Genomic DNA, 18,579 nt, shown 5'->3' with positions numbered 1-18,579 from the left:
TAGTTAAAAGCTATGTAACTAGTCAAGTTACATAATTTCTCCAAGTTTAATTTCCTTATTTTGTATAAATGTAAAATAAATCTCTGTCACCCCCTGGGGGATAAAAAAGGACAGGTTATAAGACATATCATAATTGTTAGTAATTGTTAATCAGTTGATAAATATATAAAATATGTAGTATAATTTTAGTATGACATTTCAGTGATATATATTTTGAAAATACAAATACTCCTTTTTGTTAACTTATGGAAAGAGGGTGATTTTAAGCCTGAAGTGCCATTCTTATAGCAAGGTAGTTGTGAAATGTGTTTGTTGTGAATCTGTCATATTTAATGCTGCAATTGTATTTTAAAGATTATTGGGTTATCATGTTTAAATTTGCATCAGCTCAGTATTTCCTAGTCATTATTTCCTAAAGAAACAAATTCAGCTTTAGTTCAATTTGACCAAGCTATATTTTAAATTAAGGAATATTTGTATTCACTTTCAAATTCTTGCTTTGGCTTAGGACAGCCTTCCTGCCTAATTTAGAATTTTTAATTTAGATGCTACTTTCTTGTAAGCATCAGAAAATTACTAATTTTACTCAGTTAACCATTCTTTGAGGTAGTATTTTCCATTTTACAGGAAGGTAAACTGAGGCTTGCAGTACTTAGACAATTAGCTCAAGATTCTATCTACATCTAGAAAGTGACAGAGCCACTTAAATTCAGATTGTAGGACTTAAAAAGCTGTTGGTTTTTCAACTACATGTTTCTTTTAAGCACTGTGCTGGTCAGAGAATGACAGAAAGATGAGATGCTGTGAACAACCTCTGGGACAACTATTTGGCTAGTATGTGGAAGGGAGGAGGTTATATTAAGAGAACATACCATGTTAAAAGCTCTATTACAGATTTTCCAAGTATGGTGAGAATATAACAGAAGGGAGTGGTGACTTCCTGGGGAAATTATCATTGAATTCACCTTGAAAGATCATTAAGAATGAGTAAGGGTTAATGGTGGGAAAGTCATTCTGAGTAGATGGAGAAAGGTGTAGGTATATGTGCCATAGGTAGAGGCCTGACAGTATTAGTATATGTATGACTAAATTTATTGTCACCACAGTTAGGATACATTTTCCTCAGAGCCATATCTCCTTAGCTAAGGTGCTGTTGCTGCTGCAAAGCTGCCTGTATTTGAGGAAAAGCAAGGTGTGTTCAGGTAGACAGGGATGGAACTTACAAAGCGTTTTCCTTTACAAACTGTTTTCCAATGGGTAATTACACTGTCAATTTATACAGGGTGTTTTTTTTTGGTTTTTTGTTTGTTTGTTTGTTTGTTTAGGGTCTATTTTATGGGCCGGTCTGGGAAATTAACTATGATGTGTTTTGTATCTAGGGGATAATTCAGTTGAATTCCTACCCAATGTACATTATGGGAACATAAACTATGATTTTTGAGATTGGCTATATTATTAATAGTGCTTCTAGAATATCTCTTGATCATAGTTCTCAAATTCTTTTCCCCCCTTAAAATCATTCTTAATGTAAGATTTCTGTTAAGAACATATAGTAACCCTAGGTTCTTTGACATATCTTGGGAATGGTAGAAAGGGTTAAATGACTGAGGAAGATATGAAAGCCTAATGATGTGTTTCATTTTCAGCATTAGATTTAATAAGTATTGTGTATTGGCTTAAACAGTTTTCCATTCTGATTATTTAACTTTTAGACTCAGCACATTTTGGAAAAATTTTTAGTTTTAAACTAAATGGTTTTAGATAAATCGAGTCTATGAAAACAAGTAATTTTGGGAATTTTGTTCTAAGACTCCTACTTTCGAATTCTCTATTTTAAGATGTATGCCAAAATGCTTAAGTAAGAGCAATTTCCAGGAAAACTGCAGAAGAAATTCTGATTCCTCTTCATATTTCCTTTTAAAAGGAAATATTTTAAAAGGAAATATTTTAAAAGGAAATATTTTAAAAAAATGCTTTATTTACAATAAGAAACAAGACAAAAATATTCTAAAACTTGAGGTCAGGCTAGAAAATCAGACTATATTCAGTATTAGCTTCCTGGCTGCTTTTTGGTATGTTTCAGCTTTCTTCTGCACTCTTAAGATTGCTACCTTAAACTGTTCTGGTTTTAATATTAATACTGTACTATAAAATACCTTTGGTTGGATTTACAGTTTATAGCTTGCATGGTAAGGAGTTTCTAAGTGTCTGTTATTTATCTTTGTGTACGACTTTCTTTAGACTATAAGGCAGAGTACTGATACCTTCCATTGGTCATTCGTTCTCATCTCTCTCCCTCCCTTCCCTGTTATTCCTTATAGCAGTAGCTGCGGGTAGTTTCCCCACTCGTTAGTAACAGAACCCCTGAGTTTTAACTGAGCATATGGTTGCCTCACTAGACTGTATTTCCCTGCTTCCCTTGTAGTTAGGTATGGCTAAGTGGGCTGTAAGTAGAACAGATGTGTACTACTGTAGATTTCTGCCTAAGGGATGTGCCCTCCCTCTTTTCCTTCCTTCTGGCTAGAATTCAGACATGATGAAAGGAACTACCAACAGCCATCTTATGCTACAAAATGCAGGCCATGATGAAGGGGGATTATCAAAAAGATAGGCGGAGCCTGGGTCACACTAGTTAGTAATTATAGACTGTTAACCCGAGAGAGTTCTATCTTTAAATCAGTGTTATTTTTGCTTTGAATACAAACCCAACTGGACGTGGATTGACAATTCTTTATTATAGGATGAATAAGCGTAAAAATCAACATGAGGCTTACATGACTACAAACTACAGTGAAGAGGAATAGTATTGTAATCCTAAGGACTTAAAAGAAAATTCTGCCCCTGACTGTTTACCAGAAGAAAGCTATAGATAATAACTGATTTTTGTGATCAGTGAAATAATGCTTCCATAATGTTTCTGTTCAATGTGGTAAGAAAGAAATAATACAAGGAACAAACACGGTAAAAAGTGTTTTAGATAGCAATTAACTGACTTAACATTCTAGAAAATTGAATGAGTAAAGCAGAGAACAAACCTGAGGATGTCTAGAGTGAATGGGAAAGTAGTAAAGGCAAGATAACCATTATGGTCCTATTGCAAGATCTAGCTGAGTAGGGTCAAGTATTAAAGGCACAATAGAAGAAATTTTTACATTCCTAGCAGATCATCAGGATTGCCAATCGAGAATCCCACACACTACTGGGAATTTATCCTTTTTTTTTTTTTTAAGATTTTATTTATTTATTTTTAGAGAGAGGGGAAGGGAAGGAAAAAGAGAGGGAGAGAAACATCAATGTGTGGTTGCGTCTCGCACACCCTCTACTGGGGACCTGGCCTGCAGCCCAGGCATGTGCCCTGCCTAGGAATCAAACCGGCGACCTTTTGGTTTGCAGGCTGGCATGCAGTCTGAGCCACACCAGCCAGGGCAGGAATTTGTCCTTCTAATAAAACATTTCTGTTAATAAAAACTTTTAAGAAACCAACCAGTAAAAATTTTACTTTGAAAGAACCTAAAATCATTAACAGATTACTTCTCTGTGACAAATGCCAAAATACAGTGAAGTTAGTTTTAACTCTGATTCCTTAGTTTGTTGTGTGACACAAAAAGGAAGTCACAGAGAAGAGTCTTTTTTTAAATGAATATATATATAAATCCCCCCTCTGCTCCGCAATATTGTTTGCTCTTCTATATGCTAACTGTCATGGAACAGCACTGATGACTATTCAGTTATATTTCTGAGTCTTCTCCTTTGGACTACATAGTACAGTTGTATTTCCCCATCACGTTTGAAGTTAAGCATCATCCCTTACTGTTTTTGGCCAATGAGTGGAAAAGTTACTGTTAGAAACCATTAGTCAATTAGTCAGTGCCTAATTCACCACATTCCCTTTCCCGTAGCATGCTGACTGCCACGTCTCAAGCAGTAGGGATCATGTCATTTTGAATAAGGATGGCATAGAAAGCCATGCTGTCTCTCTATAGATATATAGTATTAATAAGAAAGAAATCTTCATTTTAAACCACTGAACTTCTGAAATTATTTATTATCCCACTGTAACTTAATTTATCCTAATGAATAAATACTGGAAGAATAATAACACAAACAACTATGGTTAACTTTTATAATGTAAAAAAGTAGTATGTAAGAAACGCTATGGTTGACTGGTTGGCTAAGTGACAGATATTTAATAAACTCAAGATTTATTCCTAATGTAAGATACTCAGAGTAGAACAGTGCTTTAATGGAAGACTTACTTCACTTCACCTGTTACTTTTATGCATAATGTTGAAATATGGGAGACATTCTGTTTTAAATCAAAGGCATTGTTTTGAAAGTTCTAAAAAGTTCTTTAGATATAAAGTAGAAATGTGAGTTAGGCTTGGAAAGGAACAAATTCTTTGCCATAGATGGGATTCTATATGCAGGATATTCACATCAAATTTTAAAAATTAATAGCCTTTTAAAAGTGTTTGGAGCTAAGCATATATTACAGCAGTTAATAGTTAGAAAGTGAGATTTTTAACAGAAAAAAAAATTAGTTCTAGTCTTAAATGTGAAATACATATAATCTGAAAGAAGACAGTATATTTCCTTGTCCAAGAAGATTGATAAAAATTGTTCTGTCATTCCTGAACTGTGTAGGTTTGGTGACGCTTAATTCAAAAATCAACAGTATTTTGGTGGGAATGATTTTAATTCTTAATTTATTGAGTTATAATTGCATACAATAAAATGCACAGATCTCAGATCTACTGTTTGAATTTTGACATCACATGTACTGGTATAACCAACACACAAGGTGTGTAGGACATTTCCTTTACCTCAGAAGTTTTCTTATGCCTCTTCCTAGCCAGTCACCTTCACCCCTCACCCCCACCCAGCAGTGACCACTATACTGATTTCTGTCTTCAGATTATTTTACCTGTTTCTGAACTTTATATAAATAGAATCATAGAGGATGTTCTTTTTTTCTGACTGACTTTTTTTGGTTTAGAAGTAGTATTTTTTAAGTGTATCAGTACCTAATTGGCTGAGGAGTATTCCGTTGTATACATTTTACTGTTGATGAGCATTTGGGTTGTTTTCCAGTTTTTAGCTAATATGAATAATGCTGCTATTAATATTTTTGTGTGAGACCTTTGTAGGTAGATACTTGAGTGGAATTGCCAAATCATAAGGTGGTAGGTGCCAAAGTTGTTGAACCATTTTAAAGTGGTATGAATGATTTTGGCAGGTGCTCTCAATTTCTTGAAAGAGATGAAACTTCTCTTTAGATATGATAAAATATCTTAGTTAATATTCTAGACCTACCACTATGATATATGGATTGAAAACTGTACATCTGTGTAATACTTAAATACACATACTGGATGTGTTTGCTTTTCTGGATGGGTGACTTGATCAAACTGTTAAAAAATCATAGTCTGTAGATGGAGGGAGGTGTGGTCCTGTTATATGTTGTCGTAGTGTTATTTGAGCTATTATAAATCTTCATGTATAGACTTTCTGTCAGATGTTAATTTTACAGAACTCTTTGAGTGGTTAAAAAAAGATACTGGTAAAAAGTGACAATCTTCTATTGTGGTCTGGTGGGCAGATTTAAACTGTGGTCCAGAGTGGGACTTGCCCCTCTAGAAGATCAGACCTCCACTGTCATTTCTATTGACGATGGAAGGGAAATGGGTGTCGGACCACAGAGAAAAATGGTACTTTTCCCTTGCAGAAAAGGTAGGACACTCAAATAGTACTTTCCAAAGCTTGGGGCGAACACCAGAGAAACACAAGAATACGGTAACCCAAATACAGTATTGCAAGGCTAGTACTGAAATTTATACTCCAGACAGGTTGAACCCATTCTACTCAGAATGAAATCTAGGAAGAGGAAAGTATAGGTCACTCTCTCCCTCTTGGGCACCATCGTTTGTCCCCAGCATCACCATCTCCATCTTTCCAAGTATGCACTGAAAACAGTAGCCCTTCTAATGCTCCCCAGTTTTTAGTGATTGACCTCAAAACACCCTATTCAGTACACTTTCTCTTCAAGCTGCAGCCAGTTAACTAAATGTTAGTTACTTTTGCAGTTACCATGGGTCAGTACATGCACATTAAAGAACATTTGGAAGGGACAGTAGGATCATGGTAAAGTGAGAAACCCTCTTTGTGTCTCTCTTTAAATCCATGTTTCTCATTTCTAGAACATTAAAGGATGTGTGAGATTGTGGGTATGTACCTAACTGGCAGGCTTCTTCTATGTCGGAAGATGAATATGCCCAAACATTATAGCTGCCTTGTACAGTTACCCTTGAAAAGATTCTTTACTGCAGTTTCCTTCCTTCCAGAGCAATTTTTAAAATGCTACCTCACTTAGGCGTTTTTCCAGATGAAAATCCTTTATGTATTCTGACTTTCTTCCCTGAATGGTCTGCCCTATTTCTTACTACTTATGCACTTAATCTGATGTGCTAGTTGTAGTTTCATGATTGTTATTTGAGTTATTTTGGAAAGTTTACTTCTTATAGCTGCTGTTTTGAGCATTAAAATATAAAAAGAGGTAGTGGTTCTTGGCACAAACCAGAGATTGTTGAATGAGTCATGTAGATTATTCTCACATATGTGGAAAAATTACATCACTACTTAGTTCTGATTTTCTATTTATAATATTCTAGGCTAGATCCCCCCCTCCCTGCAATCCATCTTGTCTTTCTTTTATTAGGGATTACAAAGCAAGCAGTAAAAGAAACTCATAGCAAGTTACTGTGGGACCAAAAGGAAAATGCTATGAAAAACAAGGCATTTTGGCTAAGTAATGCATTATCTTTAGATTTCCAGAGATTTAAAGATGTGAGCATAGCTACCTGCCTTTTCATTTGCACTGCTCTCTTAATACATTTATTGTGTTAATTAAAATACTGCAAGTTATTGATGACATTTGATATTTTTTAAATCCTCGCCTGAGGATATGGTTTTATTTATTTATTTTTAATTGATTTTAGAGAGAGCGGAATGGGGAGGGAGGGAGGGAGCACGAGAGAGAGAGATATTGATTGGTTGCCTCCTGCATGCTCCCAACCTGGGAATGAACCTGCATCCTAGGTACGTATGTGACTGGGAATTGAACCCGAGACCTTTTGGTGTATGGGATAATGCTCCAACTAACTGACCCACCTAGCCAGGGCTGATTTCTTTTTTTTTTTAACCTAAAATTTAGTAAATAACTCCAGATTTGAAGGCTACTGTAGTGTTTTGTGCATGTTAACATGTTTTCATTTCACTATGAAAAAGATTGACTTCCCTTTCTTTGAAAATCTACATGCATGGAGACATGGGATCACTTTAATGACTGGATACTTTTAAAGGGCTAAACTTTATCTAAAACTCTTGCTTTGGTCTTTATATATAAATTTAGTGAAAAAATCTTGTGGAGCAAACAGTGTGATCTAATTTTAATTTTGGGAAAAAAATACTTTACACACATGAATGAAAAAGGCAGAAAGAATATCAAAACCTTTATAGTGGTCGTTTCTGGGTGTTGGGAATACAGGTTATCTTGTTTTGTGTATATGGCGAGGTCTGTCCAGAAAATATTCAGCTATGCAATATGAAAAATAGAGACATTTATTGAAGAAGATAAAAGATGCAAGAAACATTGTACATAGGACCATGACATCTCAGTCCTCTTCAAAGTAGGCACCGTGGCACCTCACACAGTTCTCCCAGTTGCCATCAGCTGCCCTGCTGTATTTTCCTAAATCTCATTGATGGTCTGAAATTTCCCTTTCGAAGCTGATTTTAGTTTTGGGAAAAGGCAGAAGTCTCAGGGCACTGAATCTCGGCTGTAGGGGGCTGAGTCACCTGGGTGATTTGATGTTTTGCCAAAAAGCTCTGCACAAGACCTGACCCATGAGTTGGTGCATTGTCATGATGAAGCTACCAATCACCAGTTGCCCATAGCTGCTGCCTTCTGAATCATCTGAATAGTTTACACAGAGAATATTCAGGCTTAATGCAAAATTTGATGCAGATTCATTGCTCTGCTCACTTAGTGAACGTGGCGGTCACACAGTGCACATGCTCTCTCAACAGCATATACTGCCCCTACTGACTAGTCCAGTGAAGTTGTCATTGTTCACGCATGTGCATTCCAGTCCACTTTTCCTTGGCTGCCAGGTTACATTGACATCACACAAACGGTTCTTGTTATGTTAAAAATGGCTGGACTTTTTCCTGACAGACCTTATACATACTGTTTTTTAAGTAAACATGTACTATTCTTTTATAAAAAGGGAGAGAAACCAGTCTCTTTAGAGTGCTCTGAGATATGGGCTTTGTTTAATATTGTAGTAAGGCTTCCGTGCACAATTACAGATTTTATGTTATTTTCAGGTACATTTTTAAAATCTTAATTTATATAATTATAATCACTTCCCAAGTTTAGTAATGTTTGTTATTACGAGAAGAAAGCAGAGAAATCCACCATGACAGTCCCATACATTTAACCTTTCTTTTTCTCCTTATTTTGGGCCACCTGCTCAATCTCTGATCCAGTGAAATTGACTTATAACTCATCTCCCTGCTTTTGCTTCCTTGGCCATTCTTGTTGCATACAGATTTGGCCGAGGGGGCCCTACCGCTGATCTCAGTTCCCTTATGATGTGGACACCTGATAATCCAAGTGATATGTGGTGACTTCCAAGTGATTTGAGTGTTCAAAGAAAAACAAATTTTTCCAAAACCGTCAGGAATCATTCTGTTGTGTATTTACCTGCTTATTTATAACAAAAGATTAGATTATGATCACTGTACTGTTTGAGTTTTAATTAATGTACCATATAAAAATAGTTTAGACAGTTTAGCGCTGCCTACATTGAGTTCCTTTCTTCTGTTCTTTGACTACCTCTTTAAATACCTGCTGCAGAGTACTCTGATACTTTTAAAGTGTAATATGAAGATTAATGTTTTACAATTGGTGCCTCTCCTAACTTCCCCCACCAGAGTGGAGGAACTGTCAGAATATCTGCCATCTAATTTTCATTTTCATAGCAGTAAATAGAAACATCAAGCACTCATTTGAACTGCTTTTAAAGCACTTTGCATGCACTATATCTGTATTAGCTTACTGTTTAATCTTTACAATCTTTAAAATGTGAGGTTATTGGGGAAATTTAAAGCTGAGAAAGTAAAGGCAAAGAAATGAGGTAATTTGTCCAAGGCTAAGCAGGAAATGGTAGAATCCACACTGTTAAGTATTAATTTACTATCAGTACTAGAACTTCTTTTAATTGATGAGGTAACTGATTTCTGCTGTTCCTTTCTCCTTTCTGTTTGTTTTATATAGGCACAGATGAAGAAAGTCTGGTTCCTGCTTTCTTCTTTTATCACACTTTGGTAGAAAAGCTCATATTTAACAAATGAACAGACTCTGAAATTTGATGCACATTTCAGTTCTAGTTGCGTACTTGTAGGCAAATTAATCTTATTTCTAGAGTGACAGTAGAAATGACACCTGCCTTTAAAAGAGAAGATTTATAAAGGGCATAATGACTAGCATATGCATATGTTCAGTGTTAATTTTTGTCTACTAGCCATTGAGCACACCCCCCAAAGCAGTAATTAACCAGATCTGTTCATGTCTGGTTTCTTGGTATGACATATTTAGTCACTGCCTAAAAAGAAAAAAAATTGCTTACTTGGTTTTCTTCTCACTGATTCTAGGTTTAAAGTTTATTTTTTATAAATTATTTGGCCAAAAATATTTCTTCATCAAATACATACTAAAACATAATGTACACTTAGTTCTTTGCAGAGCATTTCCCATGAAAACTTAGTAACTTTTATATTAAACCATGTGCATTGATACCATTGTGAACAGTGTTTTCTGGATTTTCCTTGCCTGTTGCACATTTTGTGCAAACTTTTGTTCAGAATCATTATGTTACTTTATTTTTGCATCACATGTGAATAGGTTTATTTGGTCATTTGTCTCTAATTCTTTTTTCTTGCAAGAGTTAGAATATGACTAATTATAGCATAATGTTTTAGAGGGTTATTACTGGATTGGCACAATGATTAAAGGAATGCTTTAGGACAAAATCTGAGACACAATACTTACTCTGGAGCCCAGATGTCCATGTTGAGATTTCCTGGGAATAAAAGGGTTGAGTTGGTCATTTTAGATGGTGTTAAGTAAAACCCTGTCTTGACAAGACTATTTAGATTTGTGCTTACATTCTTAGGTGACCGGGTTATTGATGTGGGATCTGAATGGAGAACTTTCAGCAATGATAAAGCAACAAAAGATCCATCTCGAGTTGGAGATTCTCAGAATCCTCTTCTGAGTGATGGAGATTTGTCTACCATGATTGGCAAGGTAATACCAAGTGAAGCCTAACCAAAGACCTAGGATTCTGGGAAATTTGCAAAAGTATCAGTGAAGAATCTTGACCTGAGAGTAAGATTTGCTCGCTAATACCATTGTGAATGATGGAAGCAGTGCATAAGGCAACCCATCTTAAAGGGGAGGCCAACAGATCAAAATTAGTCTTTGTATCTCAGGCCCTTGTTTTCATGAAACACATTTTGCACAAAAATTAAGGTGAACATACTGTGGTCTCTCTGAATTTATATTGATAAATTCCTAGAACATTAGTAATGTCTTTTCCCTTTATAACACCTATAGGAAAATTGGAGCTCAATATAGCATGTTTTCTCATATTGAAAATACCTGAGCATCATATTTTTCATCAGTAAAGTGAGACTAATATTACTTTGTAGAGATTAAAGGTTACATGGGAATATACGTAGAGTATTTAAACAACATGTAGTGTATAGTATGGGTTCAATTAATGGTAGCTGCTGCTATTATATAAGACAGTAGCATAATCTTCCTAGTGACCTGGCTCTTTTTTCCTCTGGTATCTAAATTCCAAAGGACTACAATTCCATTGTACTGGCAATATTCCAAAGGACTAATCAAAGAAATGTATGCTATTTTAGTACTTAATTTATACTAATGCATAGTCTATTTTTAATAAAGTATGAAAGAGCAGGTCATTAATTATTTTTTCATGCTTTTTAAATTACATGTCAGATTTGAAAAACATGGCGTACTCTAAGTTAAAAAGATTACAATATTCAGAAATATCTTTAAGTAGGTGATTTCTGCATTTGTTTTAGTCTTACAGACTGGAAGAAACATACTAAGGACATCTTCAGATGTAAGATTGCAACCTATTGACATTGCAACATTCTTTTAACGTTTAATTTTTTTCCAATGGGAAATAACATAACTCAAAAATAAAAATGTAAAAATAGCACAGTAAATTTTCCTCATTGATGGTCCCCAAACTCTCAGTTCCCACTGCAACCCGCCTTTTCTCTGTCAAAAACAGTCACTATTTTAAGTTTATTCTGTGTCCTCTGAAAGTGGTTTTATTCCTATATGGCAAAAAAGAAAATTTTTTCTAATGCCACATTTATCATGTACAGTTAACCATTGAACAACACAGGGGTTAGGGGCACTGACCTCTTGCTCAGTTGGAAATCAATGCCTAATTTTTGACTCCCCAAGAACTTAACTACTAATAGCCTTCTGTTGACTGGAAACCTTAACCAATAATATAAGCAGTCGATTGACACATATATTGTATGTTATGTGTATTATAATAAAGTTAGAGAAGAGAAAATGTTAAGAAAATCCTAGGATATATTTACCGTACCATATTTATCTTATTTTTAAAAATCCACATATTAAGTGGACCCACGCAGTTCAAATTTGGGTGACTCAAGGATCAACTATAGTGAATTTTTGAATGTTTTGAATGAATGTATTTGGCCAAAAAGTTATTGTGTTCTTTTCTGTAAAATAAAGGCACATTTTTCATTTTCACCAGTAACTTCATTGATTTGGATACATGAATATGTTGGCTGTCTCCCAAGTGGTATAACGTTGATTGTTCTCAATTAACGTCTCAATTTGGTCACTATCAACTTCAACTGGTCTACCCCAACTGCGGAGCATCGTCCAGTGAGAAATGTCCAGCACGAAACTTAGCAAACCACCTTTGACATGTTTGATCAGTCACAGCACCTTCTCCATACACTGCACAAGTCTTTTCTTGTGTGTTTCAGTTGCATTTTTACCTTTATTGAAATAATAAAGCATGATGTGCTGAAAATGTTGCTTATTTTCTTTCATATTCAATATTAAAATGGCAACACAAAAATTCACCAATTTTGATAAGTTTTTTAATGCACACTGATATGACAGCTGTCATAATACAATCTAACACAATTGTTTTGAATGAAATTAAAGATAACCAAGTGCTACTAGATCCATCTTATGGAAAAAACAAATGAACTTTTTGGCCAGCCCAGTATTTGGGACCATTTCCGGACTTTCTATCCATTCTGTCTCCTAGTGTAGTTAGTCAAATACCACCGCACCACACTGTTTTAAAATCTGGTAATCTTAGTCTTCCTTCATTGCTCTTATTTTTCGGTATTTTCTTTACTAGTCATTTCCATTTAAAGAATCAGTTGTTTAACTGAAAAAAAAAAAACTTGATGATTTTCACTGAGATTTTGATTATATTTATTTGAAACTTACTTAGGGAAAATTGACTTCTTTATGGTAAGTCTTCCTATCTAAAAGGTATGCCTTTCCCCCTCCCTAGGTCATATGTGGCCTGTAAGAGAGGTTTTCAAGTTTTTTTCATGGAGGTCTTATATTTCTTGGTTCCTAGATATTTTATCTTTTTTTTGTTGTTGTAATTGGAATGCTTTTCTTTCATTGTCTTCTAACTGGTTGATTACACATATGAGACTATTTCTGTTTATTAATTTTGGTCTTGTCACTCTACTGAATTATCTTATTCATAGCAGTTTTTAAGTGATTTTCTTGAGTATTTTAGGTAGACAAAGATAATACCTGCAAATAATTTTTCTTTAACCTTCTTAGATTTGTACCAATTTTTCTTTTGCCTAACTTTAATATAATTATACTAATATAATTTGTATAATTATGCTAAATAATTATAATGGCATGATACATTGGCTGGTTTTCCTAGCACAAAGTGGTAGTAGTAGAAGGTGCCTTTGTCTTCTGACTCTAACGTAATGTTGCAAATGTTTCTCTGTTAATCATGTTACTGGCTTTAGGCCTGGAACGGTGATTTTCTAACATGAAGAGGTACCCATTTTTAGTATTTTACCAGGTTTTTTCAAAAAAATGGATTTGAGTTTTGTTTACTTGCCTCTTTGTAGCACTTCTGGAGATGATCAGTTGAGTTTTCCCTTTAGGTCTATTAATATAATTTATATGATTAGATTCTCAAATAATAGATATTTTTACATTTAAAGTACTTGATAGAAAACATCTCTAAAACCACTTTAACCTGGTACTTTTTCCATTGAGGAATAGGGAGGTTTTCTTAGAAACTGTTTGTTCACTAATCAACAAAATAAACAAGTGAGCAAAATAGAACCAGAGACATAGAAATAAAGAACAAACTGACAAACTGACAGTGACCAGATGGGAATGGAAAGGAGGATCAAGGGGGAAGAAAGGGAAGGGTCAAGTCAAGGAACACGTGTGAAGGACCGATGGGCCAAGGCGGTGGGGGCGGGGTGGGGGGGAGGGTTGAATGTGAGAGGTGGAAGGTGGGTTGGAGCAATGGGAAAATGGGGGAAACTGTTAATTTAACAACAATAAAAAAATGAAAAAAATTCAGGTTTTCAAAATTTTTTACATAAAGTAATAAAACTCTGTTTTGTAGGGTACAGGAGCTGCCAGTTTTGATGAATTTGGTAATTCTAAGTACCAAAATCGGCGAACAATGAGTAGTTCTGATCGGGCAATGATGAATGCGTTCAGGGAAATTACTACCATGGCAGACAGAATCAACCTCCCTAGAAATATAGTTGTAAGTACCCGTCCAGCTCCTTTAAGCCATTCTGGCATTGACTATGCAATTTAATGAAAATACATGAAATTTTGATACTGCATCTAATTAAATGGCCTAGAGTTAATTAAACTTAGTTTCTCTTCTTTGAAGGATCGAACAAATAATTTATTCAAGCAAGTGTATGAACAGAAGAGCCTGAAGGGAAGAGCTAATGATGCCATAGCTTCTGCTTGTCTCTATATTGCCTGTAGACAAGAAGGGGTTCCAAGGACATTTAAAGGTAAGCTTTTAGTTGCGCAGATAAAAATATTATCTGTCATTGTAAAGCAACAGAGCAAAGTCAAGCAGCTTTGATACCAAGTAGCTCTGTCATGTCTTTGTGGTTATACATGCAGATCACCTAAGTATAGTTTCCAAATGCCCATACTTCCTCCTTGACAAAAATTCATTTTGTGATCTTATTGACCATGTTCTTTTCAGGTTGTTTTCCCATGAAAAGTCATTTTAGTCCATGTAAGCCTTGTGTTTTCGGTAGTAAGATCTTCTGACTAACGGTGTTTTGTAAGCCTTGAGGCCTGCTGTTACAAGCCAGAGTAGGACTTTGTACTAAGTCTGTACACTTGAAGCATGGAAAACAGTTTCTGCTTGTGGCTGGGTCTCTGTAAGTGAGGGAGTCAACCCTTAGCGTGCATCAGTGAAATTTTTTCTCTTGAGTTATATAATTTGCACTTCCCCACTGAAGTTGGAGGCTTTGAGGTAACTAGTATTTTTCATACAGTTTGCAGTTTACCTGCGAATACCTGACAGCCTGCTCAGTAGTGCTCTGTTATTTAAACTGACTTTAACTGCCAAAGTTCATTTTGTTTTAAGGCTATTATTACCCTTATCTATGAATGTTTAATTTTTACATTTTCTTATGTCAATATGAAGATGATGAAGTGATCTTTATCATCTTTTTTATTACAACTAAAACTAAGGCTTTTGTTAAATTTATTTTGAAAGTTTGGTAGTTGAAGTTTTAGACTAACAGGGTCATGTATTTCATCTCCTTTTGCTGTGGCCTATAATCACAGGTACGGTATATACATGTGACATTGTGTAGCCTGAGAAGCATTCTTTATGTAGCTTGAGGATTGTTTTCATCTTGATATATTCCTTATTGTAGGTTAATATATAAATGTCAAAAGTGTTTGATAGGTTGAAGAAACTTATTTGCATAAATTGAAACTTCAAAGATGTTAATATTCTGAAATATTAGAATCTACATTTAACCTTTGAAAAAATTCTTTGAAGTTTGATAAACATTTAAATTACATAACAAATTTTAAACAAGCTCTAAGGGAAGTATAATGCAGACATTTTTTGCTATTAGAATGTATTATTTTTATAATCTGCAATGATAGATTTTAAAATGAACTATATGACTTATGTGATTTAATGGGGTTTTTTTGTTTTTTTTTTTTTTAGAAATATGTGCCGTATCTCGAATTTCTAAGAAAGAGATTGGTCGATGTTTTAAACTTATTTTGAAAGCTTTGGAAACCAGTGTGGATTTGATTACAACTGGGGACTTCATGTCCAGGTTTTGTTCCAACCTTTGTCTTCCTAAACAAGTGCAGATGGCAGCTACACATATAGCCCGTAAAGCTGTGGAGTTGGACTTGGTTCCTGGAAGGAGCCCGATATCGGTGGCAGCGGCAGCCATTTACATGGCCTCACAGGCATCAGCTGAGAAGAGGACCCAAAAAGGTAGGGGGGGCGGTGCTGCAGCTGGTGGCTGTAGTGTTGAATTGTATTTCCATTTAAGTAGGAAGCAGGTAGATATCCAGAACCCACCGTTAAGAGGCAGATCTCCGTAGCATCAAAACTTAAGAAGTACAGTATTTCCCTTTTAAGTAGCTCATAAATATATGTGTTTGGAGGTATAACCCTTTGTATAGACTTACCTTTATCCCATTTGAATTATTTTAGTTTGTATATTTGTTTTTAGAAGTTTTTATTTTTTACCCCTACATTTCCCTGATTATTTTGAATAGGGTGCCCCCGCCCCCCGCCAAAAAACAGCTTTTTAAATTTTGAGGAGGGGCCATGCCTTGAGTCTCCCTCTCTGTCGGGCCATGGAGCGGAAGCGTTCTGTGCGGCTGAAGCCTGTTCCCCTTCTCCTTTAGTGCAGTGTTCGGTTTCTTAATGAAAGCACTGGCATAGGAAGTTCCCATCTTCTAATTTGAATTTAGTATTGTTTTTAAACAGAAGTAATTTCTTTACAAGCATGAATTCATTAATTCTGTTATGCTCAAAAAGATTTGTAAAAAAAAAAAGAGCGGTTAATTCTAAAAATGTGGTAGTGAAGTTACTTGCTGCAATAACTGTATAAACCCAGTTCACAACAGCCTTTCACCCTGGCTTCAGGTGATGTTTCTATATCAGTGAAAGTAAATTATATAGGCGGACGATTAGAAAGAAGCAGCCAACCAATAATTATTTAAATGTGCTGTTACCAATTTTCTTTGGCCTTCACTCATATTTCTTAAGGAAATTTTGAGTCTTCTGGTAGAATTTATAAAGCACAAGCAAGGCAGAGATGATCTGTCCTTTGTTTCCTAGTTGTAAAGTTTATTCTAATCTACAACAGAAAAATGTTTATCTTGGCACTTTTTTCTGCTCATGTTTTACATTAAGGGTTTCATTGAAATCTAAGGCCTTTTTCTTCCCAGCAGCCAATTTATGTTCACATGGTTGCCATTCATCGGTATCTATGTGTAGAGAATGGCGTAATACATGATAAGGAAATGTAAAATCAGTTCATTGCAACTGACGGCAGGCGTCCACACTGAAAATCTGTAAAACCTCACTCATTTGGACTGAGAAAAGATGGTAAAATGAGTTTCTCTTAAAGGGTGTGTTAAAAAAAAAAGTCTTAATTAGGTGTTTATAAGTAATCAAATGCTTGACAGGTAGTAGTCCCTTAGGACTTCTTTTAGTAAAAAGAAAGAAAAAAGTGGTAACTTCGAAGGGTTAAATTATAGTCACTGGTAGGAATCTGTAATACCCTGCAGAAATCAGCGTGTGAACAGTCCTCATGTGAGCTAAGTATATATGTTTAACTGTATTTATAGTAGTGAAAAACATCTACATTTTGTTAATCATATACAGCTATTTGATTTCAGATGTACTAAGTAGGAAAAAGAATTTGTAGAATATTTAGAGTGTGATTCCATTTTGGTTTTAGCCTTTTAACAGAAGTTAGCTAGGGGAAGATGTTGCAGGGGAACTTCTAAACACAAATAACAATGTAACTTTCTTCATAAGAATGTACTCATGGATTGATTGCTTCTGTGACCCTCAGAAAAATTTATTGTGAAGAAAAAGGAAATGTCAGTTCAAATACGATGACCAGTATAACAGTTACCACTTACAATGCTGTATGTACCCTGAGCACTGTTCAAACGTTTTACATATAGTAAAACTTTTAATACTATGTTAACACTTTGAGGTTATCATACTCCATAAGTACTACTCAATAGTACTCATAAGTACTGTTACCATTATTACTAACTTTAGCCCTGCTTTCAACGTTTAGTATGTAATTCCATTGTCAATTTTTAAAAATCAGTAGTTTTGATTTTGTTTTTCATTTTGGAATTTTATACAGCCATCTTCCACAAATTGAAATTCAGACAGTAGAAGGTAGTAGGATGGAAGTTACACTTTTAATATTTTGATTTTTGTCTTTTAGAAATTGGAGATATTGCTGGTGTTGCTGATGTTACAATCAGACAGTCCTACAGACTGATCTATCCTCGGGCCCCAGATCTGTTTCCTACAGACTTCAAATTTGATACACCTGTTGACAAACTACCACAGTTATAAATTGAGGCAGCCAATGTAAAACTCTGGTGATCACTGAACTTGGCCTGTTGTACATAACCTATATAAATTGCTGGATTGAGCCTTTAATAAGGAAAAACAAAAGACATGGTACGCATTCCAGGGCTAACTGTTAATTGCTTGGCTTTATGTATGTATATACTAGTAAAACATATTTAATGATTTAAATTTCTTATTGAATTTGCTTTCTTTTGTAGCAATCTAGGAAACTATTTTGGAAGATATTTGAAATTATGTACTTCTTGAATAAAACATTTTCAAAACTAAAGTTTTTGTTATAATTACATGTTATATGTACTTTATAATTTATAATATGTAATTATAAATAATGCATATTATTGCAGCTAATAAAGCTGTTAGTGGTTCTTGTTTTCTGTTTTTTATATATAGATTTTTAAAAATAAAGTTATGGAAATAGCGAAGGCTGTTGACATGAAGAACATAATTAGTTTGCAGTTTAAAAAGTGTGATATATATACACACATACCTACATACATACATACGTATATACGTACGTACATACATACACACATGCAAGAAGTAACCCTGACCACTGTGGCTCAGTCGGTTGGGCATCGTCCTGCAAAACTAAAGGTCACCAGTTCTGTTCCTGGTCAGGGCACATGCCTGGGTTATGGGCCAGGCCCCAGGTGCAGTGCGTGCAATAGCCCATTGGTCAATGTTTCTCCCACACACTGATGTTTGTGTCCCTCTCGTTCTCCTTTCCCCTCTCTCTAAAAATGAATGAATAAAATCTTTAAAACAACAAGTGGTGAACTGGACATTG

The 18,579-nt window shown here is 35.0% G+C and overlaps 1 protein-coding gene across 2 annotated transcripts in view; it reads left to right on the top strand.

The window, feature by feature from the left end:
- The window catches only part of GTF2B (general transcription factor IIB), a 29,470-nt gene extending 11,432 nt beyond the window's left edge, over positions 1-18,038 (top strand). For both annotated transcript variants that reach the window (XM_054592090.1, XM_054592091.1), the window contains exons 3-7: positions 10,236-10,369; positions 13,776-13,922; positions 14,055-14,184; positions 15,372-15,653; positions 17,641-18,038. In XM_054592090.1, the coding sequence (XP_054448065.1) occupies positions 10,236-10,369; positions 13,776-13,922; positions 14,055-14,184; positions 15,372-15,653; positions 17,641-17,774 (827 nt within the window). In that variant the 3' untranslated portion in view covers positions 17,775-18,038. The remainder of the gene's footprint in view (positions 1-10,235; positions 10,370-13,775; positions 13,923-14,054; positions 14,185-15,371; positions 15,654-17,640) is intronic.
- Positions 18,039-18,579: the final 541 nt, after the last annotated feature.

This window comes from Pteronotus mesoamericanus, unplaced genomic scaffold (genome assembly GCF_021234165.1).
Source record: "Pteronotus mesoamericanus isolate MK-2021 breed Mesoamerican mustached bat unplaced genomic scaffold, CSHL_Meso_final scaffold_31, whole genome shotgun sequence".
In the NCBI taxonomy this organism is placed as follows: Eukaryota; Metazoa; Chordata; class Mammalia; order Chiroptera; family Mormoopidae; genus Pteronotus; species Pteronotus mesoamericanus.
Note: the sequence above shows the minus strand (reverse complement) of the source record. Positions and strands in the feature narration are given on the sequence as shown.